Source organism: Anastrepha ludens, chromosome 3 (assembly GCF_028408465.1).
Source record: "Anastrepha ludens isolate Willacy chromosome 3, idAnaLude1.1, whole genome shotgun sequence".
Classification (NCBI taxonomy): Eukaryota; Metazoa; Arthropoda; class Insecta; order Diptera; family Tephritidae; genus Anastrepha; species Anastrepha ludens.
This window is the reverse complement of record NC_071499.1, coordinates 128,488,215-128,515,306: the sequence shown is the minus strand read 5'-3', so window position 1 is coordinate 128,515,306 and position 27,092 is coordinate 128,488,215. Positions and strand designations below refer to the sequence as shown.

Genomic DNA, 27,092 nt, shown 5'->3' with positions numbered 1-27,092 from the left:
TAGTAGTCCGAGGGATCCGAAAGAGCCAAGTCTGGCGAATAAAGAGGATGTGAAACGAGTTGGAACTCTATTTGCATTAATTTTGCTGCCACAACTGCTGAGACGTAAGCCCTGGTGCCTGGCAGTGCATTTTTTGAAAATCACTCGATTTCCTCGTTTCAAACGAATACCAAACACAAAGAAATAATCCCATCTGGTTGAAACTTAGTGTGTGTTCTAGTGCCATCTCTCTGACTTTACACGGACTTTTCAAACGATCCTCGTATTTCTTTCAATTTTTGAAAAAAAGTTATGAAATGCATGTCCAAAGTTGCAAGAGTTTAGACCTGAAATTCGAATAAACATTTGACGGAAAAAATATTTTCTCAAATTTTTTCTTTTTGTTGTCTAATTTCCCAGAAAATTGCATAAAAAATGTGTGCGCTATAGAAGTTCTTGTTTCTAGGTTAATATGCAATTATAAAGATTTTTTTAACATAATTTTCTTCTTTAATTTCACAATAATTCCTTTAAATTACATAAATACCGTGAATTCAAGTCACGTTATTAACAAGAATAACTATTAAAAAAAAATCCCGGCGAGCAACGCCGATAAAATTTTACTTCCTCTTCGCCTTCACAAGTTCTTGAGAAAAAATCCAGTTTGAGTGACGATTCTTATTTATTTATTTTTATATTCACTATATTAAATACATTACAAACTGCCGCATTAACAATTACAAAAACAACTAAATGCAACACGTGCCACACATTCAGCTTACAAAGCTAATGCAAAAACAAATGAATATGCATTTGCGTATCGCCAGCAATGCGCTGCGTTCATTCATCGGCCGCGTCACCGCGTTTGCCAACGCAGCGCACCCGAAACTAAAGCGCTGCCTTATCGCTCGCCGGGCCGACAAACCCACTCTTGCGGCAGTTATCGCCGCATGAGGTTGCCTAATCTTACATATGTATGTATGCGGCTTCGGCGCTGCTATTGACAGCGCGCGCTAACGCTCGTACTTCTTCTTCTTCTCTTTGCGTACGGGTGTGTCGCCATGGCGTGTACTTGAACAATCACGTTTACGCTCGCGTTCCCGTTCACTTTGCTTGCCATCGCGGTGTGTGCGCCGCAAGCGATGTTCCTCGCGGTCTCGCGCCCGTTCGCGTTCTCTTCTAGCTTCAACCGAAGCGCTACGTTGCCTTCGCCGCCGATGTACGTCGTCTGTGGGAGTGGCTGAGTTACTGCGTTGATGGCTTTGACTTTTCTTTTGGTGGTGGCGCATTCGCCTCTCACATTCGCGCTCATATGCATCCTCCTGCTCACGTTCCCGCTTTTTCTTATGAGCTCGCTCTCGTCTGTGTTCACGCTCCTTATGGTCCTTGTACTCCTCAATGTTTCTACCCTCACGACTGTGTGCACGTTTTTTCGACTTCTTTTTTCGCACTACACTCCGACTCGCAGACTTTCGCGTTTTTGAAGATTTCAGTGTTTTGGACTTCTTCTCAGCATTTCTGCTAGAGGATTTATGCTTGCGGTGCGAAAATGAGCGCTCAGCAGCATCAGTGACCGTACTGTCATCACTTAAGTAAGTGGACACAGAGGCAGATGCGGTTGATGACGACGCGGACGTTGTAGATGATGTCGAGTCTGAGGAAGATGCGCTATCATTATCGGACGATTGACTATACGAGCGACTGCGCCGCCGATGTTTACTTTTGCGCACATGCATTGTGCTGGCCAAACCGGGAGTGGTGTCCGGTGAGCTATCGCGCGTGCGCAAGCGCAGGTTACGTTTCCGCTCTATGCGCTGTTTGGGAAGAGCCATGCGTGAGATCGGCTTTATTTCACCCACTAGCTGTACGTCATCATCGTCAGAGACAGTCACTGTGGCAGCTGGTTTTGGCTTTGGTTCTTCTTTTGCTGCGCTGCTCGAAATGCTTGTCCCAAGTGTAGGCGTCGAGCCGGCGATATGTGTTGTTGGAATCTCAATCTGGCGGAGCTTCTCCTCTTCGTCAGATTTGCCATCATCCTCTGGACCATACGAAGTTATGGGTATGGAATGTACCGATTCTTCGGAATCTGACACATTTTCCTCGGCATTGGTGTTGGCCTGGTCCGCAGTGTTGGCACTAGAAGGGCCGCCTAAGAAGTAAAAAATTGCCATTAGTTGTTGTTGTAGCAGTATCTTCGCCCTGTCAGTGTAGTGCAGTTACCAGTCGTCTTCGTCTAGCTCATCTAACGGTAGGCCCAGGAAACTAGCTGTTTCGACGGGTTGGGTCCAGAGGGAGAGTGGTGTTAGATGAGTGGGTTTTATAGGGCATGTGAAAAGGTGGTTAGTGTCGTGCAGAGTGCCTTCACATGCCGGACATATGTTTGGTATGTCGGGGTCGATTCTGGATAGGTAGGAGTTTAACCTGGTACAGTATCCACAACGTAATTGTGCCAAAGTTACGCGGGACTCTCGGGGAAGCTGGAGCTCTTCGTCTGCGATAGGTGGTGGTTGGACTCCGATAACGACATTCGGGGGTCGGGAGCTTAAGAAGGTGGTAAGGGTCTCCCGATGAATGTCGTTTATGGCCTGTCTGTACACTGTCTGATCCTGGAGTGGTCTGTCAGTTTTTTCCTGGATCTCGTCCACGTAATTAAGGAGATGTCTCCTGATGTGCCTGGGAGGTGGCTCAGGCACAAGCAGGTGTCTGCATGGGTGAAGCCTGCAGTAACACCCTAGCAGAAACTGCTTGCCGAGCATTTTGTTGTGCTCCTTTACAGGGAGCATGTGAGCCTCGTCGTGCAGGTGTTGGATTGGCGACACCAGAAGACATCCTGTCGCGGTCCCAATAGCAGTATTTTGACAGGTCTGGAGCTTCGTCCACTGCGTATCGCTAGTTCCAGGCGACCAGACAGGCGCAGCATAGTTTAGAACCGGTCGACCTATTGCTTTGAAAGTCGACAGCAACATTTCTTTATCTTTGCCCCAAGTGCTGCCGGCAAGCGACTTGAGGACCTTGTTGCAATTCTGTACTCTTGTTGCAATAGCGGTTGTGTGCGCTGAGAAGCAGAGCAAGCTGTCAAAGGTGACTCCCAATATTCTCGGGTTATTTACCGTCGGTATTGGGGTATCATCGACGTGCACCTGAAGTTGCAGCTTGACCTCCTTTGTCCAGGTGGTAAAAAGGGTCGCCGTAGATTTAGTGGGAGAAAGTTTTAAGTTTCTCGCAGTGAAGAAGCGAGAAAGGCGGGCGAGGTAGTCGTTTACTTTGGCGCATAGGCCATCAATGTCATTGCCCGACGCCATTATCGTGCAGTCGTCGGTGTATGAGACCAGTGAGACTCCCTCTGGTGACTGGGGGAGTTTCGAAATATAGAAATTAAAAAGCAAGGGTGAAAGGACACCACCCTGCGGTACTCCTTGCTTTATTTTTCTCTGTTTTGAAGTTTGGTCTCGAAATATCACCGACGAGTGACGACCACTCAGGTAGTTCGCGGTCCACCTCTTCAGCCCTGGCGGGAGTGTCGACTGTAAAATACAATATCATCTAGTAGCGTGGCATGGCTGACTGTATCGAAAGCCTTTTGTAGGTCCAACGCTACTAGGACAGTCCTCTCGCAGGGGCGGTTTTGGTTTAGTCCACGGTTTACCTGGGTGTTTATGACGGTGAGTGCCGTGGTGGTGCTGTGCACTCTTCAGAAGCCATGCTGGTGTGGGGCTGGAGTCAGGTGTTCTGTGAGGATTGGGAGTAGAAGGGCTTCAAGCGTCTTCACTACTGGGGAAAGGAGAGTTATCGGACGATAAGACTCCCCTTGGTTAGCGGGTTTCCCAGGCTTCAGTAGTGGGACCACTCTCCCTAATTTCCACTTATCAGGAATGACGGGAGTGGCCATGGACAGGTTGAAGACCTTGGTGAGGAATTCTACTCCCAAAGGACCCAGCTTCTTCAGCATCAGCATGTTTAATCCGTCAGGGCCAATGGCTTTAGATGGTTTCATGTGTTTGATGGCCCCCTGAACCTCGTCGCTGGTGAAAGTAAGCGGCGCACTGTTGTTTGGCAGTTTGTGCAACCGTCTGGTGGCACAACGTTTGGATCTGTCGACCGGAGGATGCAGTATGAATTGCCGGCTAAAATAGCTCGCGCATCTCTTCGGATCCGACGAAGTACGACCGTTGAAGGTAATATCCACCTTGTCGTTGTGCTTCGTCGGGTTCGACAGGAACCTTACGGTGGACCAGAGCTTGCTCACACCAGAAGTGAAGTTGCAGGACTTCAGATGCTCTACCAATTTGGTCCGCTTGTGTTGGGTGACCAGTTGCCGGATCTCCAAATTGAGGCCCTTTATACGAGGGTCCCCGGCGTCGGCCTGGCGTAGGCGGTCACGCTCGTTCGCCAGAGCGGCTACTTCAGCTGGGAAATTGGGACGTAATTCCCGGATCCGTCCAGCGGGTATGAAGCGAACCGCGGCGGCTGTGATCGCCTTGCGGAATGCGCATTCGCCTGCGCGCACATCGGTGGGAGTGGGTAGGGCTGCGAAGATGTCCTCAGTAAATTCCGCGAATCTGGTCCAATCAGCTTTGTTAAAGTTGATGTATCACCGGTGATCCGCGGAAACAAAGTCGGCAGGTTTCTCGATCGAGATGATAATGGGCAAGTGGTCTGATGCAAGCGATAGCATAGGTCGCCAGGTTATGCTATTTATCAGACCAGCGCTAGTAATTGTTATGTCAGGCGAGCTGCTACAATTGCCCACTACCTTGGTAGGGGCGTCGTCGTTTACGGTGCTGGACGTCGAGTCGTCTATCTGCTCTGCCAATAGCTGTCCCCTACGATCATTTGGCAGGCTTGAATGCCAAAGATCGTGATGCGCGTTAAAGTCACCTACTACCAATCGGTTTTCTCCCCTGATGAGCGCATCAATATCAGGGAGATATCCTGCCGGGCAGCAGGTGACAGGGGGTATGTAAATATTATATATTTCGAGCTCGGCAACGCCTGACCGGACAGCTATACCTTGACGTTCTAAGGTGCTGTCCCTGCGGTCGATGCCTTCATCGATAAGACGATACTGCACTGAATGGTGGACTATGAACGCTAGGCCACCACCGTTATCTCGCTCGCGGCCCTTTCTGTGCACATTGTAGCCGTCCCTGGTGATCAGGGGCGAGCTAGCGTGCAGTTTTGTCTCCTGGACCGCAGCTATCTTAATTCCGAACCGGCTCATGAAGTCGACTATCTCGTCAATCTTGCTCGTAAGTCCGTTGCAGTTTAGTTGCAGAAGCTTGAAGCTTCGCGGGAGGGTTGTCGTAACTCGAGGGGTGAGGGATGCGTGATGTTGTCTGCGTTGGTCCTGATGTGCGTTCCGCAACAAAGGGTGTGGCCTGATGTTGGCTGGTGGCCGCACCACTGGGGGCGGTTGCGGGTGCAGAGCTCTGCAGCAGGGGGCAACGTAGTCGCGTGTCCACTCACGGGTGGTGTGCAGGCCGGAGCACCTCCGAAAATGGCACCAGCCACTGCAAGAACTGCATTGGACAGTTGTCAAGTTCCGAGGAACTACGGTCTGCTGGTTTGTCCCCGCACTGGGGTAGGAGCAGGAGGGTTGTGGGTTTGAAAGGGAGTTGTGTTGCTCGTGGGGGCTCCTTACCGTTGAGGTGTTGTTTGTGGCGGCAGTGTGATTTGCCGGCACTGAGGGCAGTTTAGCCGTAGAGGCAGGGGCCGCTTGTGGACCACTCCCTGTGTGTCTTAAGGCCTGAGCAGGTCTTAAGATGGCACCACCCGTTGCAGTGGTTACACCTAACCGAGGTGGAGTTCGGGTGGAGCCGTTTGTGGCAAATGCACCAGTAGAATACCTCTGGTCCGGGGTTGGGTTCGACGCCAGCCCGGAAGAGAAGTATTTGGAGCAAACTGGCTGCGATGAGTTGCTCCTGTGACGTAAGATTGGGGGTAAAAAATGGTACACTAGACAGGGCTAATATACTGGGGCGGCAGCTCTTGGTCGGGAAAAACCCGGGTCATTCCGGTAACGTAGAACCGGGAATGGCATTAGTCTATGTGTGTGGGTACTTTTTGATATTAAATTCCCTAAATTCTAATACTTTCCAAAGCTTAATTTAATAAATGGTAATTGAAAAAATTGAAATATTGAAACGAAAGAAGTTGAGCAGATAAAAAAGTTCTAAATAGTATAATCTTAATATTTTTACAAATGGCTGGCGTTGACTGCCGAAAGGCAATGCGTTTTTTGTGAGCAGCTTTTTCATGGTGAAACAAAAAATTTTCTATCATTTTAATGTTTTAGTCCTGCATTAGAAATCGATTCTATGAGCTATGGATTACTAGTCGACACATTTCACACAAGCATCCGGAGCTCCTAGAATTCTTGCTTATCACAAAATTAATTTCTATAATCGGTATGATGTATGCTCAATGATCTGTACAATGGTCTACTGACTTAGTGCTTGGACTTGTCCAACCCCCACAAATCTAATCTAATCTATGATCGGAGCTACCCCCTAGAAGATCTAACATTCTTGTTTAACGACCTCATTGATGGTCCGAATCAACACAAAAAATTCCATCCAATGAGTATGCGGAATTTTATAAAATATTTGTATAGCCACATATATTGACAATTTTATTTCTTTAAAAACCTTCATATCTGTTGCTTTTGACTTTGTTACCCCAGGCGTCATTAAATTTACGATTAAAACACGATTTGCCAATATAAACAAATCATCTAATCAGCAATGAACCCATGTGGCCTGATAAGAACATACAGTTAATAATTTTTACTCGCTGGGATGCTCTAAAAACACATATAAACAATCGCTTTGACGTCGAATTACTATCATCGTAGTCAGTGGGCAGGACAGTTTAATGTGCCACAGGTAGGTAAGAGGGGTGGATCCGTTTCCAAATATATTTATAGTAATTAAATTTTCCGTTTCGTTTTTGTGAAGGCACACAATTCGTAGACTTGACTTCATTCTGCAATTCACACAGTGACTTTCATGTGGCGAGTGAGGACAAGGGTGGGCAAGAAGTGAAAGCGCGAGAGATAGGCATAAGATGTAAGAGGCAGGAATGGTAGAGAAGAAGAGATAAGAGGGAGAAGGGCTTTGACCAAACTTATCAAGTGAAATTAGCAAAAATTACCTTTAATTTGATTTAGAAAAGCCATCGCTTTGCGTTTGCGCTCCAACTGCAACTGCTTCTCTTTCGAAATAGGGCCACCTAATTTTTCGCGCGCTATTTTCGCCAATTTGTCCTTAACCTTCTCCTCAGCTGTGCAAAGAGAAACAATAAATTAAATATTGCAAATCAAACACACATTTTGCTCACCTTTTTTCAACTCTTTTTGACGATGTTGTTGCTGTTGCTCGAACAAAGCATTACGCTCTATTTCAGCTTTGGAGCTCTTTAGTTGTGTTTTGGTTGAGTTGTTGGCAATACTCGTGTTGTAATCGACATCAAAGCGACTGCCAGTGGACTGGTGCTGATTAGGTGGCGCACGCATGGCGAGCAGGGCAGGTCCAGTCATCGCAGCGTTCGACGTGCTGCGACTGCTCACAGTGGCCGCGATTTGTGCGTTTCTGGCCATCAGTTGGCTTTCCACTAATTGTATGGCTTTCTGCACGTGTTCTGGCACCGAACGCACTTGCGTTGAACTGGCGGGCTTTGCTGCGCACTCCTCATCATCGTCGCTGGGCTCGTGTGGCAGTGCAGGCTGTAAAATGGCTGCTGCAGGTTCTTCCTTCGGTTTGATGGAGAAGCAAACGGGTGCTAAAAGTGCAAACATATTGAAATATTAATGAAATATTCGGGAAGTAATTGAAAACTGCTTACAGATTGCTTTTTCGGCCGTTTTCAGTCCTTTCTTACTCATCAACGCCGCTGCCACCGCAGCCGCTTTCCGTTGCTTCTGCTCCTTCGATGCCGCATCCGGATCACCGGTAACCTTATACAAATAATATGGATAATATTCATTATCGTACAGCAAAAACGTAAAGCGATCGACGCTTTTGGCACGTAGCGTTTCCTCGAACTGGCGTCCGTTTTTAATCACATAGGTTGCTGTCTTGTCAATGATATTCTTCAACGTCTCCGTTGGTACGGGAAAGTCCAGCACTGATTCCAGTTTCGGGGGAGGTGGCGTTTTCGGCAGCTCCTCTTCCACCTCCGACTCTGTATCAGAGGCGTAATTCTGCGCTAGCGCCAAAGCGCTGGAATTCTTCAATAACTCCACCTCCGTTTTCACTTTGTCATTCGATTGCGAATTTGAATTCGAAGTTGTACCCTCCTCCGCCTCAGCCGAAACGTACGTACTGCCGGTGTATTGCAACAGTACGGGTGTAAAATTAGCGCCAGTTACTGTGCTGGGTGTGGGCGAATTTGATGTGGGCATATTGGCCAATTCGCCATCGATGACAGCGGGCAATGGTACGCCCTTAATCTTGCTTATCAGCTGCGTATAGGCGCAATTAGCCGACGGCTTGTACTTAATAGTGGGAACGGTAATGACCGGTTTGACAGGCACATTGGCAGAGCCACCCGATAGTGCATCATAATTATTTTCTACCGCCGGTTCAGTTTTATCGAAAAGAGGTGGTGTCGCACGCTCTGTGGGATAACTACCACTCTTTATAGTATTCAATACGTGTTTATAGTATGGATTGAGCGCTCCATTTATGGCAAGGAAGTCAAACTGCACATTATTCGATTGTTTGGCTTTCAGCAGAATCTCCATTTGCATGCCTTGAGAGGCAATAAAACGTGCCGTCTTCTCAATAATGGCGTGTTGCTTCATTGTTTCGGGCTGTGGAACAAAAAAACAAATTATTAATTCAAATCATGTGGCGATTTGTCACACAATCAAGCTCACCAATAATATGCTGGCAGGCACTTCAAAATCCTTGGGTAGACTAAATGCCTGCTCCGCCTCTTCCCCACTCGGCGAATTGCTATGCTCTTCGCGATTGGGTCCATGTGGCACAACACCCATACCATCGTTGCCATATTGAAAGTCCACTTGCGCATAATTGCCGCCTCCTACATCCTGTTTAAAGCGTTTCAAATCCTCCTCTGATGTGTTTGTGGTTGTGGTGGCGCAAGCAATAATTTCGATGATAGCATCGGTGTTGGTGTGAGGTGATTGTACCCATCAACATCGGCGTTTTAGGTTTCAACCAAATAAAAACAAAATGGCAGAGAAAGAGAAACCAAAATGAGTTTTCATTGGTAGTGACTGAAAGGCAGCTACGCCTACACAGATTTGCAAATGCAGTTGAATTAGAGTGAACTAAATTATGCGCTGCTTCATTTTATGCGACTTTTTCTTCTTTTCTTTTTTCGTGCTTTTGTTTTTCTTTGATTTTTTGAAGAAAAGAATATGCAGATTTTCAATTGCATTCTCAACATAAAACAAAACATCTTACACAAGAGTGTTTAGCGTACTTTGCTTTGTCATAAATTAAAAAATAAAACAATTTTAATGAAATTGTAACAGCCTTTACATTTAGAGACATTAGAGTGAGTTGTACGAAGTTGTCAAACGATTTAGGAAAATTAAGTATTTTCTGCAAACGGGTACAGCTACTACTACTACTGTTGTTGTTGTTGTTGGTGATGGTTTTTGTGGCGGCACAACACGTTCACATCTGTAATGGAACATTAGTTTCGAATAATAAAATTCACGTATTTACCTGTGCACATGCGAATCGTACATGGCAAGTTTTCGCAGAAGCTTATGTGGCACGCGACTCCTACGCTGTCAGCAATCGGCGTTTATCACATTTTTTCGTGGTTTGTTTTTAAAAGCTACTTACTTGTCTGGAGCCCTGTAGTTCGATATTCATTTCTTTTCTTACACGATTCTTAAGTTTAATTGGCTAATATCTAATTAGATATGGATATCGTTATAAAACTAATGTGTTTCTTTTATTTTGCACTAAACCATTTTTTTTTTTTTTCGTTTTGTAAATTTTCGTTTTTATAGGGTTCGCCCGTTCTCAAATCATTACACATATTTACAATAATTTTTTGTATATTAAAGAAAGCGATAGGAGGTGGTAAACTTTCTGTTTCATAATAGTTTAACAGCTTGGCGAGCCTTTTAGCATGTTCGACATGCCAAATACAGTCACCTTTGCTTACCTTGACGCAGGATATGGTCCTCTTCGTTGTTGTACAAATACAAATAACGCTCTTCCTCACACAATTGCTCGGCGCGTTGCTCTTCGGCGCTCAGGTAATCGAGGCGATTGCCGTAGCCACCCGGCGGGGGTTCATAGGGCGCCAAATCGGACAGAGCACCACGTACGTCATATCTGTGCGCCGTAACCCCCCAAGAGGATGCAAATCGATAATTGATTATTACGAATTGGGCGTGTTCGATACATACATATGTGGGTTGGTGGCGTGCAGTGGCATGTTTTGTGCGCGTAAGGAAGGAGCGTTCGGCGAATGAAAAAGAAAGATAAATGTAAATTAAAAACAAAAGAAAAAACTAAGCTTTTAAACAAAAGTTGATTAAAAAGTGGAAAACTAAAGTAAAAAATTTAGGGAAATGACCAGAAAAATATCTTTAAAAAATAGTCACACTTTATATGCTCACTACCTGTCGTGGGCTTAACATGTGTAATATTTTTCGGCGATATTTAAAAGATCATTTTAGTATATGTAAATTGTTATTCAAATTGGTACAAATGTTGTATACATACCGTTCCTGTGGCTAAAAAATGATATTTGCGATAAAGTGATTATTAGAAAATAAATTCGTTTACAGATCTACGTGATGGAAAATTATGATATTGTGTTCCAAGCGGGTACTCGTATAAAACAAGCTCAGTAGCACGATTAATGATAATCATAAATTAACTTGCAAAGCTTTGACAATGTTGCTTTAAATTCAATATAATTCAAGGTCAATTCAATGTCAATATTTCTTAGAGCATTCGCACCTGTATCAGCGAAGATTGCGACAGTGTCTGAATATCTGAAGTTCTGCCAAACAAACGATCTAGCCACACGTCTATTGAGTCCATTTTTATAATGAATCTCTGAAACTTACAGCGAATAGCAGTACCCCACTGGTGGAGATACACGATTCATAAAATCATGTGTTAAAGAAAATATTCGATCTTAAAAAAAACACGTTTTTTAAATTGTTTGCAATAAAAATTTCAAATAATTTTAGAACTGTAATTAAAATTTCATATTAAAAAAATTCAGAACTTTTCTGAAAGAAGCACAGTTGTCCCGAAACAGTCTAGAAAGCATCCCCGCACAGATAGATGTACAAATTTAACCCTCTATAAATTTAAAATAAGAATGGACATACAATCTTCGATACCACCACGTATTTATAACGGGTGGGAGCTACATATTTAAATAAACGTTTTTTCTTTCATTTGATAACGCGTGTATATTGTTACTGATTATTTGACGATTCCTTCTCCATACCCGTAAAATTTGCAGGCCGCAGAACATAAACATGTGATCACATTATACAGCCTCCTTGCCCAGAGTAACCTTCCAGCCTTTTCGAAATAATCAGCGGAACCCACTCTCAAATATCCAAGGCGACTTCTGAGTTTCGCGCACCAACAATCACACAAATTTACAAAATGTACGAATTGTTATAAATCTATACACAAAACGCTCAAAACATGCTTTAATTTAGGATAAATTAAGAAATGTTTGCATTCAAACTCTATTATAATCAGCGCGACCTTCTGTGGCTTTTCTTGTTCTTGTAGTTGTGACTGTTTTGATATGTTGTTCTTCTTGGAGGTTATAAAACTATTACATACTGCACTAATGCACGAAAAATTATAATCGTAGATATAACAGTTTATAGTCGTAAAAATTAAGGTAGATACAAAATTGTTACAAAAAATTTTGTGTAGGTAGCAACAATTATTAACCTGTCGATCTTGAGCGTAGGGTCGCCCATCCATGGTATCATATGCTTGCCATGATCGATATTTCGGGCCTTATCATCGTCACGAAACAATTTACAGGCGTATCCAAACACAAGCAAATCTACTTGACGCGTTTCACCTGCATTCAGGCCTGTTGTGGTAAATGTGGACGAGTAATTGGTGTTCACACCATTGTTCGAGGATGTGCTGCTGCTACCTTTACGGAGTATGCCACCAACGCTACCGCCTGCGTACTCTCGTACGGGCGGACGGGTTATGTTGTAATAAGACATATTTTTATCATGAAAACTAATTTCTATTAGACGAATATTGGTTTCAAACGATTTACACTGCAGAACACTATTTCGATTGTTAAAAATCTTCAGTCTCAATTTTTCACAAAAATATTAAATCCGAAGCAGAAATAATGTATGTTAGCTATACATGAACTATGTACATAGAATTCAGCTGACGCAATGTTGCATTCGAAGAATGGTTGCATTTGAGGAATCAAATTCACAATGGTTGCATTTCATCGATCAAATTCACACTAAACAAATGACATGTACCCCATTTCGCTACATTCTAAAGTTTATAACTAGTAAATATATTTAAAAAAAATATTTCCAAAAAAATATATTGTGTCATGAACACAATAATACTAAAATAAAAAATGATAACATAATATCTCGTTAGGTATTTTCGGTCCGTTCAGTAGTTCAATTTTCTTGTTGTTGAAACGCCAAAGGCGACAATATCATCTAAATGAGCCCAAGTTTTTGGTTTGCGGGATCTTTTTTTTCGTCATTTTATTCGTGCGTGTATGCTCTGTAACTCAAAATACGATGATACACTTATAATGATTATATTAATAATTATATTAAGTTGTTAGGAAATATGGAAATGAGTGCTTCAGCATAACACTTTTTATTAACACTTGTAATTTTTCCGCTTACTCCTATCTCGCCGATGGCTCGTAAAAAAAAAAAGAAAAAATCCGCAAACTGCGCCACAAACTAGCAACAAGTCCCAGGTAAATGAAAATTTTCAATTACCTGGAATTTGTACTCGCACTTCGCCATTGCAACTGCAACAAATCAATGGGAATTGTACTCTGTGTGTGGTCAGCAAGTGTCTTTTTCAACTAGTGTACTTCTGGAAAAGATAAACATCTTCTGCATGATTCACAATATTAGATAGAAACAGTTTTGATCAGGTCATCTGGGAATAAACCAATCGTTATGTGTTTACATCAGACTTTTAGTTGAAGGCAATAATCGTCTGCTGTAAACGGCCATTCATCGGATTTAATGGACAAATTTGAGACATCAACCATTTCTTTGAGCAACCCTAGATTTCTTTACATACTGTTCATGGTAATGCATGGTTACGTTAACGATTGTTTTTCATACAATAATAAAATCCATATTATAAAGATCTTGCTAAGAGCTTTAATACGCATAGACAACAAATAATGAATTCGTCTTGTTTCATTCAGAGCTGACACACACGTGGGCACGGCGAAAGAAAAAAAAAACAACTCAGCTGATTTACTAACACCACCTGTAATATATTCGCCTTAATCGCAAGTGATACTTTCAAAAATTCGTACAGTACAGCAATTGTAATTGCAACTCGCACCAACCCACCCTATTATCTGAATGCTAATTTAAGATGAATGAAAACTCAATCAGATTTGAAGTAGTTTTATTTTTTACATATATTTGTTTGTAAATACGGTGTAATTCCTAAATTGTTAAATAATAATGACGAGCAAAACACAACAAGCCTTCCAAGGAAAAGAATGCTTCAGTCGTATGAATTTTCTCTATCAAGCATCCATGCTAATGGCTGGCAGCAACAACACTTTGGCTTCTTACTATGGCGAACTGTGTCGGAACATTGGCAAAAAGGCAGTGCTTAGAATGTAATGTTAAATAAATACAAAACTTAAACTAATATCTTAATATATATGTACATCTTAAATCTGCATTTATACTATAGTCATCCGGACGTTAAGCGACAACTATGCAAACGTTGCTCCCTCGCAATGCAGCCGGGCATTACGGCTGATTTTAATGCAACTGCACGGCGGAAATGGCGAAAGTGCTCCAAAAATACCCACAGTATGGACGAAAATACAAGTTTTCAATTGACATGTCGCCAGTGTAGTTTTAAACGCCAGTATTTATTTAATCCGCAATTCAAGTTTTGGCTGGAGAATGAGGAGTCGGTGGTGGAATCCATTACTCTAAGAAATGAAACTACTAAAGATGAACAAATCATGTCAAACAAAATCAATCAAACAATAGGTGAAGAACAAAGTATCACAACGCAGAAACAACACGATATCAAATAAGTAAACGAATGAACGTGGGAAAATGTAAAATAACATATTTAGTAAGAATTATGAAATACAAGATTTGGCTAACCCAAGTTAAATTCTAAAACTAACTTAAGACTACTACGTCATAGGTGAGTTGATGACGGATCTTCCCCACTTCTGACAGATGTGCTAGGAATGTCATCTCGCAGTTGGTGGCTTATAAAACCAGCTAAATTCTCCAAGCCATCTTGTTCCAGATCGCAAAATTCTTCCTTTACAACCGGCAAGGGCTCTGAAGCAACTTGAAACCTTTTTAATATAATTCCTGTGAAAATATTTACATGCATTTTATAAATATTGACATTCATAGATTATACATATATTATAGTTTTTATCCTTCCTTACTTATATACAAAAAAAAAAATACCTGTAAGTGGCGGTTGTGAGATTTCCAAATCAGGTTTATCATCCATTTCCACATTTGCAGAGTCAGATAATACACCGTCATTGCGGCCAAGTAAATACATCTTTAGGCGGTATTTAAATTCTTGCTGATCTGGGTGGTCGTTCCACCCATCTTTAGATCGGATGACACCAAAAAAGTTATAAAGTATATCTTTGTTAAATCGATATGTAAGCAGATATTTCACATCGAAACGGTTTTTAACATCGGCGAACAACATTTGCAAAGCGTTATTTGTCTGTATTATTCCTGAAAGTAAACGTTCGGATCCCGCCATTACTATATGACATTTATACGAGTATATTAAAATATAATACTTGGATTACCTTTTTGGAACGGTAGCAAATTCTGTTTACCAATCACTCGAATGCGTTTCATCATAGCCGTCATCTGGTTGATTATTTGATCCTGCTCCTCGAGGGCAAGCCCATAAGCGTAACATATTTTTCTTTCATCAGCACGTGGTACCCTGACGTTCAGAACGTCAAACCAATCATTTGTCTGAAAAGATTGGAACTTAGGTAAGATATTATAATAATACTCGTATAGGTCAATGTTGTATACTATTTTAAATAATTGAAAGCATTCCTTCCAGTTATGTTGCAGTAGGTGTCCCAAACTAGCAGCCCTTGTTATAGCTTGCGCCACCGTATGGGAAAATAATTCGGCAGCTGTTTTCACCTTCTGGCGAAGGGGTCCCGAAACGTTTAAGTGGCTTGCAGAAATTTTGTGCGCTATTGTGAAGTCCGTAGATGTAGATGACAACAACTCTGATATTATTTCCTTTTGCACAGGTTTCCCATTGATTAAGAACCCTTCATCTAGGAAATGGTATCTTAATAATTTGAGTAATCGGGGAACATCTACAAAAACGAAAATATTTCGACCATTGAAAAAAAACCTGCAAACACGAAATGTATTAATAAGGATTAACTAAAGACAATTTAACAATCAAAACATGCCATGGTTTTTCTTCGTTGACATTTAGATCATTAAATAGATGGGTGGCATCAAGGTCGCTTACAACCGCAACAACATTATAGCCACAATTATGGCAGCTTTTCAAAATACTCTCAAGTAGCTCTTTATTCATTTTACAATCAAAATCATAAAATACCGGTTGCTTCCATCTAGACATAAGACCTAATGAAAAAATTACAATAAAAAATATATACATACATAAGTATGTAAAAATAATAATTTATATAATATTAGTGTTAACTTTTTACCTCTGAGCATTACCACTTGGACATGATTTTCAGATGCCACTGGTGAGTCTGACGAAATGTCATAACGGTATGACCGCCTTATTTTCATTTCGCCGAAGCTCAGAACACACAGTTTTTGAATTGGATCCATTTGCGTGGAGGCTGCTAGTAATGTAAAAACAGGTTCGATAAAACCTTTTGAAGCATCAAATTTGTTCACCCATCTATTAAGGGTGCGAGTCCCAGGTAGAGGGAATTTCCTCTTATATAACAATCTATACGCCTTGGGACTTGCAGCATACAAAGTAATTGACTGAGCAATGTCCATCTCAGACCAGTTCGTCACTTTTGTACCAACTTTTAGACTCATGACTTGCCCTTTTGTAAAAATAGAACGCAATTTCCCCTCCATGTTACCAATTTCTGCCTCCATTAAAGAAATGCGCTTTTGGAGAGATTTTATCTCCCTAGCATGATTCTCCTGGCGTAAGTTGTATTTTCGTCGTAATGTCTCAAGGTCGCTGCTTTGCTTTTTATTCTCTTTTTTAAGCATACAATTTTCGAGCTCCAAAGCCTCTCTGTAAGTATTTTCAAATCACACAACCATTACCTTTACGTAGCAATATAGAAAGAGCTTACATTTTTGACTCAACTTCTAGTAAGATCCTCTCGGAAGGAAGAATCTCCGGGCTTGGTGGTTCCGAATCATCAATATTTTCGGTAGAATCCTCCACAAGTGACACATCTGTAATTTACATTCAAAGCTGGATGATTAAAATAAACTCTTTTAGTTTGGATAACTTTCAATACCTTTTGATGGAGGTTGATGACGTAACTCTTCACCCAGACTTTCATTAACATGCTCTAGAGATTTCTTAGGTACCTGAGGATCAGGTGGATAATATTTTGGTACAGCACCCCTCTTTAAAAATCGCTTATTCGAAAAGCCTAAGATATTTTCAGTAACACGTTGTTATTAAATGCTGGATTCATTAATAAACCAATGTTACCCAAATTAAATTCCATTTCATTTTCGATGTCTTCAATTGAAAAATGCCTTATGCATATGCGGCCTGTTTTCGGATTGAATCCATCTTCTCTCTGGCAGAACTGAATCCATTTCTCCAACAAAGCCGCGTCCGATGGGAAACCGAAAAAGCTTAAAGATTTGTTGCTTGCGGTTTTACAGCTATCACAATTTAGAACCACGCACTTCATTTAAATAAAAATATTAATTTTAATTAAACAAAAACTCAACTAAAATAACGCACAATGAAATATTGCACTTTCGCACATTTGTATTCACCGTATCCGTAAACAAACCGCTACCTTGGCAAGAGCATTGGCCACATGGTGAAAATATATTTAGAGGTGTGCTCTTTAACAGACCGTCATTTGGCGCTGAGTGAATTTGACAAAAACAGCTGATGGGCTATAGTCACTTGGGATATGTTTACAAAAAAACTGAGATTGTGTTGGTGATATACGAAAAAAATCAACACAATGTCACTCGTATGCAAATGATTGGACGAATGTGTGAATACATGTGAAAGGATTGTGCAGACTACCCTTGTGACGTTGCAGCTGAAGTTCCCCTCACAATTTTCTTTTTCACCATAGTTAAAGAGCAAACCTGTAATAGATTCTGTATTCAGTGAAAACTAAAATGTGACGCCCCATAATCTTATGTTGCATTTTGGAAGTAGGAAGAAAGAGCAGAATATAATCGCCCTGTGCGAAAATGATAGTAGAAACTAATAGAAATATTACGTGAATGAGGTGTTTAACTAAAGTGGTTATTATCAGTGCTAAAACTGAAAGATCTCTCAATACTAAAGTGGAGCTAGTCGGTTTCTTAATCCTTTTTTAGTTTACATAAAATACGATTTAATATTGTTTCTTGTGTATAATAATTTAAATCTTGTTTGTATTTTATTCGAATAAATTTGTTTAGTCAAACCTATACCGAAGAGGTAAATAACACGACTTAGTTATAGTGGAAACTCTGTATTCCGTCATTTGATATTCCAAATCATAGCAAGTTGCGCAGTCGGGATTATCTGGAGAGTTATGTTACAGCAAATATCTCGATAGGAGTCAATGACCAATAATATATCAATTCAATTTACACAAGTTGTATTTGTTTGAAACTATTATAATTAAATGACTATTTAAAAACAGAAAGTAGCTTACTTGTGAAAAAAAACTAATTTTCATCATATATTTGCGCCGGTTCAATAAGAGCCTATCTTTCTTCAAACGTAAAAATAGCTTTTTCGTAATAGAAGTACCGTCGTGTATTTCGTTTGCATTCAATTTAGCAAACGCTGCTTCCAGAAGCTAAATTTTTTTTGTTTTGAGTTAACTTTGCACTTAAATTACTCCAATTCTACAAATCGTGCATGAAAGATATTTTTTAGAGGGGCCGCACATATTTTATTAATTTAAAGCACTTAGTTGATTTTTACAATTTTATTTCAACTTTCAACAGCAACCAAACAAAAACAAAAATTATGGCGGATAAAATATTGTCTGTGATGACATGATTCAATTGTAGAAGGTTAGGTAAGTAGCAGCTTTCTTGCTTCCTCTTGACAAACCGGCTTCCTTACTTGAAAAATGTTGCTTCTTTACAAATATACGTACATGTTTTATAAAAAGCTTTTAAATTTTAGTAAAAATTAAACTAATAAACTATAATGAAATCATGGTCTGTGAAGATGCTGAAGGCTTTATTGTGAATGCCATAGTGGAAACAGAAGAGGTTAATTTTTCTTTATTTGACATTTGATATAAACAAATACGAAATTGCTAATTGAAATGGGAAACAGGCGAATAACAGCATGAATAAATACCCAAATGTTTGGGAGCGGATGCTACTGTATAGTAGTATAGCACATAAATAATAAAGTTAATAAGCCGGGAAATACAATTAATAAATTTACGTTTAAATAAAAATGGATCCGATAGAGAATGAAGATCCATTTTCAGCTGCGCAAATGCCCACAGATTCTATGGAAGTGACTATAGAAGATATCAATCGGCTGGATGAAGAGGATTCTTTGGAGGAAATAGAAGGCGTGGAAGATGATTTGACTATATTAGAAATCGCCATTGCGAAGGCAATTGAAAATGTAAATCCCGTGTTCTTTATGCACCTCTTATGTCCGCGCTGCGGTGAAACATTTAATTCACCTGCCCTTTGGCAGCAGCACTTGGATAATGTACATTTTTTTAACAATTTGAAAATGTTGCCAGGTACATTAGATGAAGGTAGATTTGAAATAACTTTGAATTTTCTTGTGTTTAATTTTTAAACATTTTATTTTTCAGATGAAAAAATGTATCGATGCAAAAAGTGTTCAGCTGAGTTCAAGTATATTGAATATCGAAAAATTTTACTCCACTGCTTTTCTCATATGACTTTCAATGCATATTATAAGTGCAGTTTATGCGATCATTTGGAGTGTTCAGGGCCGGAAATGGCTCGTCACATCAAACGACATATGGAAGTACATATGCTTAAGGCGAAAATTAATGGGAAAATTGTACGCCCTAAACGGTTTTCATTGAGTGAGGGAATCGATTATGAAAAATTCCTGCTTTATATGTGTCCTGAATGTCAGTTAACGTTTCGACAACACGATTCATGGCTGCAGCATGTTACCGACAAACATGCGCTCTTTGCCAAGGACAAACTTAAGTTTAAAACTGTGGATATTGACGAATCCATCGAGAAAAAAACGCACCTTATTACAACTTGTGAAATATGTGCTACCACTTTGGCTGGCGACAACTTGGAACAGTGTCAGCGAAAGCACTATTTAACTCATCTACGTAGCAGAGCTTTCCGATGCGCAATCTGTAATTTGCATTTCAACTACCGCAACGAAATTAAGATGCATTTACTGTTGCTGCATTGTAAAAATGTAGAAACTTACGAAGAGGCATTATTGCCAGGTAATTTGCGCCCAAACAATGCTAAGTTCGCCATGAATGCTAAATTCTGCGATAAAGGGGCGAAATTCTTGCAGCACATTGAATTCAATTGTCCGATTTGTGGTGTTAAATTTGATAATCCGGACGACTGGCGTTTACATATAAATGAAAATCATGACTTCTATAAGGCGCCGTATATGGCATTGATAATAACCAATTTTGGTTCATCCTCTAGTACAAATAGGGCCTGCAAAAAACGACGTCTACAACCATACTGCGTTCTTTGTGACCGGGTACTAGATGGATGTAGGAATTTTCATCTTTTGTGGGCTGAACAATTACGTCATGCACCTCATCGGGCCTACACTTGCCGCATTTGTTCAGAACAATTTTATTCGGAACGTATCTTGCTGAAGCATTTGAAGGTCTTTCATACAAATACGGATGGGAGTGTTAATACTGTAGCAAAACAACGTCGGAACAACGCGAAAGAGATATAATTGTGTAATTTTATTTAATAGCTTAATTAGAATTAGTTCTTTAACTAGATTATTTATTATGTATATTTATATTTTTTTTTTTACAAAGTATATGTAACATTCATATACTAAATAGATACAACATCTACCATCCATATTCATGTGGGCAGAAAAAAATCTTGGCCTGCCTCAAAACACAGCTCATATGTATCTACATATAAAAAATTCAAAAGCAAATAGACAAACGTATGCAAACATATTCCTAACATATGCAAAAAAACTCATCTAAACGGTATTCGCGTACATATGCATATGTATCTATTTTGCATATATGAATACATATGTTGGGACAATGTACATATGTACGTAAATGTTTCTATTCTAAGCAAAACAATGAATATTCGTATATACATATAACCGCACATACTTACTTTATGCCTCTACATGTGTCTGCTTCCAAAACTAAAATTCTAAGTCTAGCGACTACAAGAACAAAATGCATTCCTAGGCGTACATAGCTGTTGCGGCCATGATTATTTACCCGCGACGGCGCTGAACAGTTTCAAATATTAAAAAGCACAACAAAAACAAATTCATTGATAAGTTCGAGCTCATATTTCTACGAGCAAGTACTTTCATTCATAAAACGAGCCGCCCATATGCCAATTTTCTCGACCATTCGAAAATAGTCAATATTGGAATATTTCGCGTTGAATTATTTGCCAATATGTATTTGGTAAATCTTGAATTTTTGTCAAGTCGAGTGGCCGCGGCTCCGTACATACATATGTATGCACCAATATATGTATGTAAATATGTGTTCTAAATTCTCGACAGCAATAGCAAATCGAAATATTTTTTCTGTCGCAAGTGCTCGCAGCCTCATATGTATGTATGTCTATGGAAGTTTGTAGGCATGTATTTATGTATATGCGTGTTTGCTTTTGCACGTCCATATGAACGATTTTTCATATGCAGATATTCATTTGATTTAGCTGAACGAATATATTGATTTTGTAAGGAAATCCTGTCGAATTAAATTATTGGTATATGTTCATTTAAGTTCTTCTTACTCTTAAGAAAATTGAAACACTAGTTTTTTTAATCTCTATTTTTTATTTTTACCAACAAGTAAGTTAACTACTCATATATAGCATATATATTACAATACTATATACTTTATTCTTTTTTTCGGTCCACTTGTTCGATGGAACATCATCATAGCCTAATTAAAATTTTTATTATTATTTTTACAAAATTTAGATTGAGGTATATTCAGTATAATCATATACAAATTATATGTCGTTCACTTTCCCTCTGGAGCAGTGATGATGCCTTGGTCCAGCGGCGTGTGTTGCTGACACGTCTCAGCTACTTCTTGATTCTAATTAGCTTTAGGATGTTTAGGTTGGGAGACTTGACTTCGTCCCCTTTGTTGGACTATTGGCCTTGTGGCTCAACAGGGTAAATCAATACATCAAGTATTAACGGCGGCGTGCCGGAGTAAAGTCAATCGTTCTTTATTAAACAATTGTCTGGACAAAACTGATTATAAGAATGGAATGAATAAAAGACTAAAGCTAAGTACATAAATGGAAATATGAATCTAAACCTAAATACATAATAAGTACATAAAGATCATGCCATGGGTTTGTGGTCTGTAAAACCGACTCAGCATATTTCCGATCAGAATTCCAACGCTTGCGACACAACGGAAACGGCTGGCCGTTGCTCCGACTCACATTATTTTGTTTATGTTGCATATGTGGTCGGGTTCAGCGACATTGTTTGCGCGCAGGTTGCTCGGTGAATTCATTGCGAGGGACGTTCGATGATTTGGCTGTTAACTAGCCCCCCTTTAAGATTGTTGCCGTCCTCGGTGACACTTAACTCCTTTACCAGTTCTTGCAATTTGATGGAAGATCTTCTCCGGTACCAACACTGATAGATGATGCCAATACAGCCAAAGGCAAGGCTGAGTGTTACACCAACCATGAACCAGACTCTGGGAGTCCCTCCGGAAAACATATCGTCTCTTAACTTCTGAATTATATGTAGATTGTGCTCATTCATCCTTTGTAACATTGGTAGGCTGAGCACTTGGTCGTGTCCTGTAATATTCAGCAATGGTGACGCCGCGATGCCTGGACTCTTGTTTACAACACCATTGTAGTTAATGTATGTGGTCTCGTTTATAGTCGCAATACGTTCAAATGTGATGAGATGTGTGCCTTCAATTGTCATCACTGGGCCGTCATCTACTCTTACTCTTGCTGATAGTTCGTTGACAACGATTATTCCTTCGTCTAATAGGGTAATCGGTTCCAAGTGTCTTGGCTGTGTGTGGCATAACGCTGAACCTCCGGAATGTAATCCGCTGGCGCATGTGTCATAAGCAGATTTCTTGCAGAACGTCGCAAAGTTGGTTGTAGCGCATTCTGTCACAGCTAGGACTCCATCGTCGCATTCAGCTACTATGTCATCATGTACTTGCAGAATGGTGTTATTGTGGGCAACAGGATATATCATAACCTTCTTACAAATAGTCTTAACATTAGGATATTCAATTATTATGTGGATTACTCTATTTGATTGAAATATTTTTATATTTGATACTGCCATTAAACTAACTATTGGGACCTCTGCGAGCTGTTCGGTAAAAATTGATTTTAAATCTTCGTGGTCGAGAATTGCGGGGCTTATGATGTTAGATTTGGCGAGCGTTATAGTGAGCATAAGGTTTTGGATTTCAGTGGTTAACATTCTATTTCGTGCAAGTAAAGTTTCATACAAATGAGGAGAGTCTACGAACTCGCCTTTTTTTTCTTTAATTAATTTATTTACTGCATCAGTTGAAAGGTTAATTTGTTTCTGTGCTTCAGTGATTACTATTACTTGTCTGTTGTTTGATTCTATGAGCTCGGCTTCGGTAAGTTTAATCTTTTCTAAGTCTGATGCATCAGGCGTACCTGCAACGATTTTTAAAGCTGTTCCTAGAAAGTCTAAACTTCTGGCCATTCTATGGTGTACCGTTAAGCTAGATAAAATATTCTGAATATGGTCGATATCTACATCTAACAATTTTCGCATGTGTGACTGAGGGAAAAGTTTTGATAATTTAATTGTATCATCTATAATGCTCATGAAATTAGATAAATTTGTAGAATGTCTCACGTAACTATGTTGTTCCCATACAAAAACGTTTCCGTCCAATATCGGAATGTAGCTTGCGTGCGAGAAATCGGTGATGCGTGCGTGAGTTGTGGATAAGAGTATGAGGGTCACTCCGATGAACCTGTATGAAATGATTAAACTGAATTGTAGTAACTATCTGTAAGAATCTTATGCGTTATGACCTATGTTTACCTCACATTGTCCTTATGGACCACCCTCCCCTTAACAAGTATAGACGTTCCCAGGTCTGCTTGTACGGCGCCCTCTCTGCACAAGGGAGATAGTTTGTTACCTAATCTTTTGTTATTTTTGAGGTAAACTTTTTCTCCTACATCAAACATCCTGTTCTGTCTGTTCGGGTTGCATCTAGCTAATTGATCTTGCTGAGCTTTTATTAGTCGATCTTTGATTTTTTGCTTCATTTCGTCCGGTATAGAGTGAATTACATCGAGTGGTTTTTGTTCTGTTACTGAAGGTATGGTTTTATTATATTCTATTGTTGCTCTCATGATAGCCTGAACTGTATCGCTAACTTTTTTATCCAACTTTAAACACCTTGCGATTTCTATTAATGTACTGTGGAAACGTTCCGCTTGCCCATTGGAACAGCTATGTAATGGGGGGGCGTTTACAACGTCAATGTTAAACTGATGTTTTAACAATGAAGTGATCGTTTCGGAATTAAACGCTGGCTCATTGTCGCAATAAACGGTTTTTGTGTTTGGAAATGTATTAATTATAAGTAAAATGGGGTTAACAATATCGACTATTGATCTAGAAGGTAAGGGCTGGACGACGGTGAATTTGGAAAATTTATCGATGCAAGTCAGGAAAAGTTTCTGATCGGTAGAAAATATGTCAATGTGTAACATTTCTCCGACAAATGAGGGAATTGGCGTCTTCCCGAGTTCTTGTTTTTTGGGGTGTCGGTCGTACTTGGCGATAGCGCAAACTTTGCAATTTATTACAACCTCGTTAGCCAATTTAGTCATTTTTGGGAAGTAGTAGTCCCGAAGTATCTGTTTTACGTTTTCTTGTGCCGCTCTGTGCGCACGATTATGTTCGGTGTTGACTATTTCTACCTGTTCGTCTTTGTTAGTGATGTCTGACACTATTCTTTTGCAATGCCAGAATTTGGTTGTCGGGAAAATTGAAACCAGCTCATGTTGAAATGCAGCTAAAGTTGTGAGTTCGCAATAAAACGCGTTTACAACATCGGGGTTCACAGCAAGTTTTAATGTTTCTATGAGATTAATTTTATCTGTAAATTGAATTAAGTGACGGGTTTTTTTGCCAAATAGAATAAGTCTTCGATGCAACGAATAACGTGATTCTTCCAAAGTTATCTGATTTCTATAACAATTTAGGGGGTTATCAGTTGTTTGTATAGTGTATGTAAGGGATACCTCACTGTGAATAGTGGCTATGTCTGAGTGCGTTTCGTCTTGGAGAGCGTTAAGCTCTTGCCTAGATAAGGCATCTGCGACAAAGTTTTCTTTCCCTGGCTTGTAATGCAATTGGGCGTTATATTGTTCAATAAACGCCTTCCACCTCTTGATTTTCGCATTCGTATTTTTCTCAGACACTGCGAACGTGAAAGGTTGATGATCTGTAAATATATGTAGCTCTCTTGTACCGTAAAGGTAATTCTGCAGTTTGCCGAGGGCCCATACAATCGCCAACAACTCTCTTTCGTTGGTAGCATAGTGAGTTTCGCACGTTTTTAGCGTTCGGGAGATCATGGTGATGGGTCTACCGCCTTGAGATAATACTGCTCCAATGCCATTTGCAGAAGCATCTGTAGTCAAGTCAAAAGGTCTTTTGAAATCAGGGTACATGAGCATAACATCTTCTGATGCTAGTATGTTTCTCAATCGGTTAAAAGCGTCGCGTTGAGATTCGTCAAATTGGACTGCTACTTTCCTAGACATGTGTTTGCTTACAGTGCCGTTTTCGCCTTTTAGTATATTAGTCAAGGGTCTTGCTATGGCTGCAAAGTCTTTGATAAACACCCTATAGTAGCTGGCTAGGCCTAGAAAAGATCTCAGAGAGTATAAATTTTTTGGTTCAATGTACTCTTGGATCGCCTTGACTTTTTCTGGGTCTGTTTTTGCTCCCTCGCTAGTAACAATGAAGCCTAGATACTCGACACTTTCTTTAAAAAATTTCGACTTTTCCTTGGAGATTCTCATGTTAGCATCGCAAAGTTGCTGAAGTATTATATCGATATGGCGGACGTGGTCTGCGGCATTTTCAGAGAAGATAATTACGTCATCCACATAGACATAACATATCTTTCCGATCTGTTCTCGCAAGATATCGTCGATTGCTCTTTGAAAAATGCTTCCCGCATTTTTTAGACCAAAGGGCAAACGACAGAATTCGTATTTTCCGCCATTTATCGAGAAGGATGTCTTTTCACGATCGTCCTCCGCTAGGTAAATCTGGTGGTATCCGGATTTAAGATCCAGTGTGGTAAAAAACTTAGCCTTTCCGAGGTTAGCTATGATTACCTGGATACTCGGCATCGGATATCGGTCGGCGATGGTCTTCTCATTTAGTTTTCTAAAGTCAATGACCAGCCGTTTATTCTTATTTCCGTTGGAATCTATTCCTTTCTTATCAACAACCCAGACTGGGCTATTATACGCAGATCTTGATGGCCTTATGATGCCATCTTTCAACAGCTGTGCGACTTCGTTGTTTACAAAATCTGACACGCCTACTGGGTATGGAAAGGGCTTTGAATATACCTCCTTATTGTCTACAGGCCGGATCCTGGCGACGACTGAAGTATTGTAAGGCAGTGCCTCGTTAGAGGTCGCGAATGCACTAATTCTCTTCAGTATCATTTTCTAGAATTCGCCTTTTACGGAATTTGGGACTACGATATCATCGACACGTGTAAAGTTCACGTTATCGCACGGATGGTGATTGAGTATTTCGGAAGTATTACCGTAGTTTATGCTGTTTTCCATCAGGTCAATAGTTACCCCCGCCTGCGTGAGCAGATCGAAGCCTATTATAGCATCAAAGGTGTCAAGGGTATCTAATATGAAAAACGTGGCAACTTTCCCAAAAATTACTATTGAACATTTTTTTTGAATTTTACTGGACCCATGAATGGAGTTCACAGTAAAAGGGGTGTCGACTGGTGTTACGTTTTTTAACTCCTTTACGGGTTTAATGTAACTTTTTGCCGCCCCGGTGTCGATAAGAATCTTTAATGTTTTGCCAGCCAATTGACGCTCGACGAACGGCAATCGGGAACGACCTCTAAAAAATTCAATAAATCGTTGTTCTCGGGTTCGCCACTTTCGTCATCTATTTCAGCACGCGCAGTTTCGGCCATTTCTTCGTATTCTTTCTCGTCTTGGGTAGGCGCTCGTTGCGTAATATTGTTAATCTTTTGGCGCCTATAGCCTGACGTGCGTTCTGAAGTGTTATGCCTTTTCCGAGCCCCGTCTTGTGTAGAATAGCCCTGTGGCTTTCCCCAATTGGTCTGTGGTCTTAACTTGGACATCGAAGGATCAACGTCCATGGGTTGAGCCTGATACTTTGATTGTGGCTCTTTGTCATTCGCTAGCGTTTTAGGGTCAGCTTGCT

The 27,092-nt window shown here is 40.4% G+C and overlaps 3 protein-coding genes across 5 annotated transcripts; 2 read left to right on the top strand and 1 right to left on the bottom strand.

The window, feature by feature from the left end:
* Window positions 1–648: 648 nt before the first annotated feature.
* Window positions 649–12,376, bottom strand: LOC128859210 (protein suppressor of white apricot). Its single transcript, XM_054096005.1, has 7 exons — window positions 11,901–12,376; window positions 10,129–10,301; window positions 8,858–9,057; window positions 7,822–8,791; window positions 7,318–7,758; window positions 7,132–7,260; window positions 649–2,128 (listed from the first exon to the last, which is right to left on the bottom strand). Exons 1-7 carry the CDS (start codon window positions 12,188–12,190, stop codon window positions 993–995), a joined length of 3,339 nt encoding a protein of 1,112 aa, XP_053951980.1. The 5' UTR covers window positions 12,191–12,376; the 3' UTR covers window positions 649–992.
* Window positions 12,377–13,565: 1,189 nt separating this feature from the next.
* LOC128859209 (uncharacterized) lies at window positions 13,566–14,617 on the top strand. Its single transcript, XM_054096004.1, has 3 exons — window positions 13,566–13,824; window positions 13,902–14,297; window positions 14,373–14,617. The coding sequence occupies exons 1-2, from the start codon at window positions 13,664–13,666 to the stop codon at window positions 14,254–14,256; spliced, it is 516 nt and encodes a 171-aa protein (XP_053951979.1). The 5' UTR covers window positions 13,566–13,663; the 3' UTR covers window positions 14,257–14,297; window positions 14,373–14,617.
* Window positions 14,618–18,385: 3,768 nt separating this feature from the next.
* On the top strand, window positions 18,386–21,827 carry LOC128859208 (zinc finger protein 91-like). 3 transcript variants are annotated; one of them, XM_054096001.1, is made up of 4 exons: window positions 18,386–18,459; window positions 18,570–19,167; window positions 19,228–20,337; window positions 21,576–21,827. In XM_054096001.1, exons 2-3 carry the CDS (start codon window positions 18,852–18,854, stop codon window positions 20,331–20,333), a joined length of 1,422 nt encoding a protein of 473 aa, XP_053951976.1. In that variant the 5' UTR covers window positions 18,386–18,459; window positions 18,570–18,851; the 3' UTR covers window positions 20,334–20,337; window positions 21,576–21,827. The 3 variants fall into 3 exon arrangements, with proteins under 3 accessions (XP_053951976.1, XP_053951978.1, XP_053951975.1); XM_054096003.1 differs by lacking the exon at window positions 21,576–21,827 and having other exon boundaries at window positions 18,570–19,152; window positions 19,228–20,944; XM_054096000.1 differs by lacking the exon at window positions 21,576–21,827 and having other exon boundaries at window positions 19,228–20,944.
* The last annotated feature ends 5,265 nt before the right edge of the window (window positions 21,828–27,092 follow it).

Bases quoted from the DNA above. Each gene is read 5' to 3' on its own strand.
- LOC128859208 (XM_054096001.1), top strand. From the start codon at position 18,852: ATGGATCCGATAGAGAATGAAGATCCATTTTCAGCTGCGCAAATGCCC. The intron at 19,168-19,227 runs GTAGATTTGAAA...TTTATTTTTCAG, and splicing joins GCCAGGTACATTAGATGAAG to ATGAAAAAATGTATCGATGC.
- LOC128859209 (XM_054096004.1), top strand. From the start codon at position 13,664: ATGACGAGCAAAACACAACAAGCCTTCCAAGGAAAAGAATGCTTCAGT. The intron at 13,825-13,901 runs GTAATGTTAAAT...TTTATACTATAG, and splicing joins AAAAAGGCAGTGCTTAGAAT to TCATCCGGACGTTAAGCGAC.
- LOC128859210 (XM_054096005.1), bottom strand. From the start codon at position 12,190: ATGTCTTATTACAACATAACCCGTCCGCCCGTACGAGAGTACGCAGGC. The intron at 8,792-8,857 runs GTGAGCTTGATT...TTTGTTCCACAG, and splicing joins TGCCTGCCAGCATATTATTG to CCCGAAACAATGAAGCAACA. The intron at 7,261-7,317 runs GTGAGCAAAATG...CTCTTTGCACAG, and splicing joins TCAAAAAGAGTTGAAAAAAG to CTGAGGAGAAGGTTAAGGAC.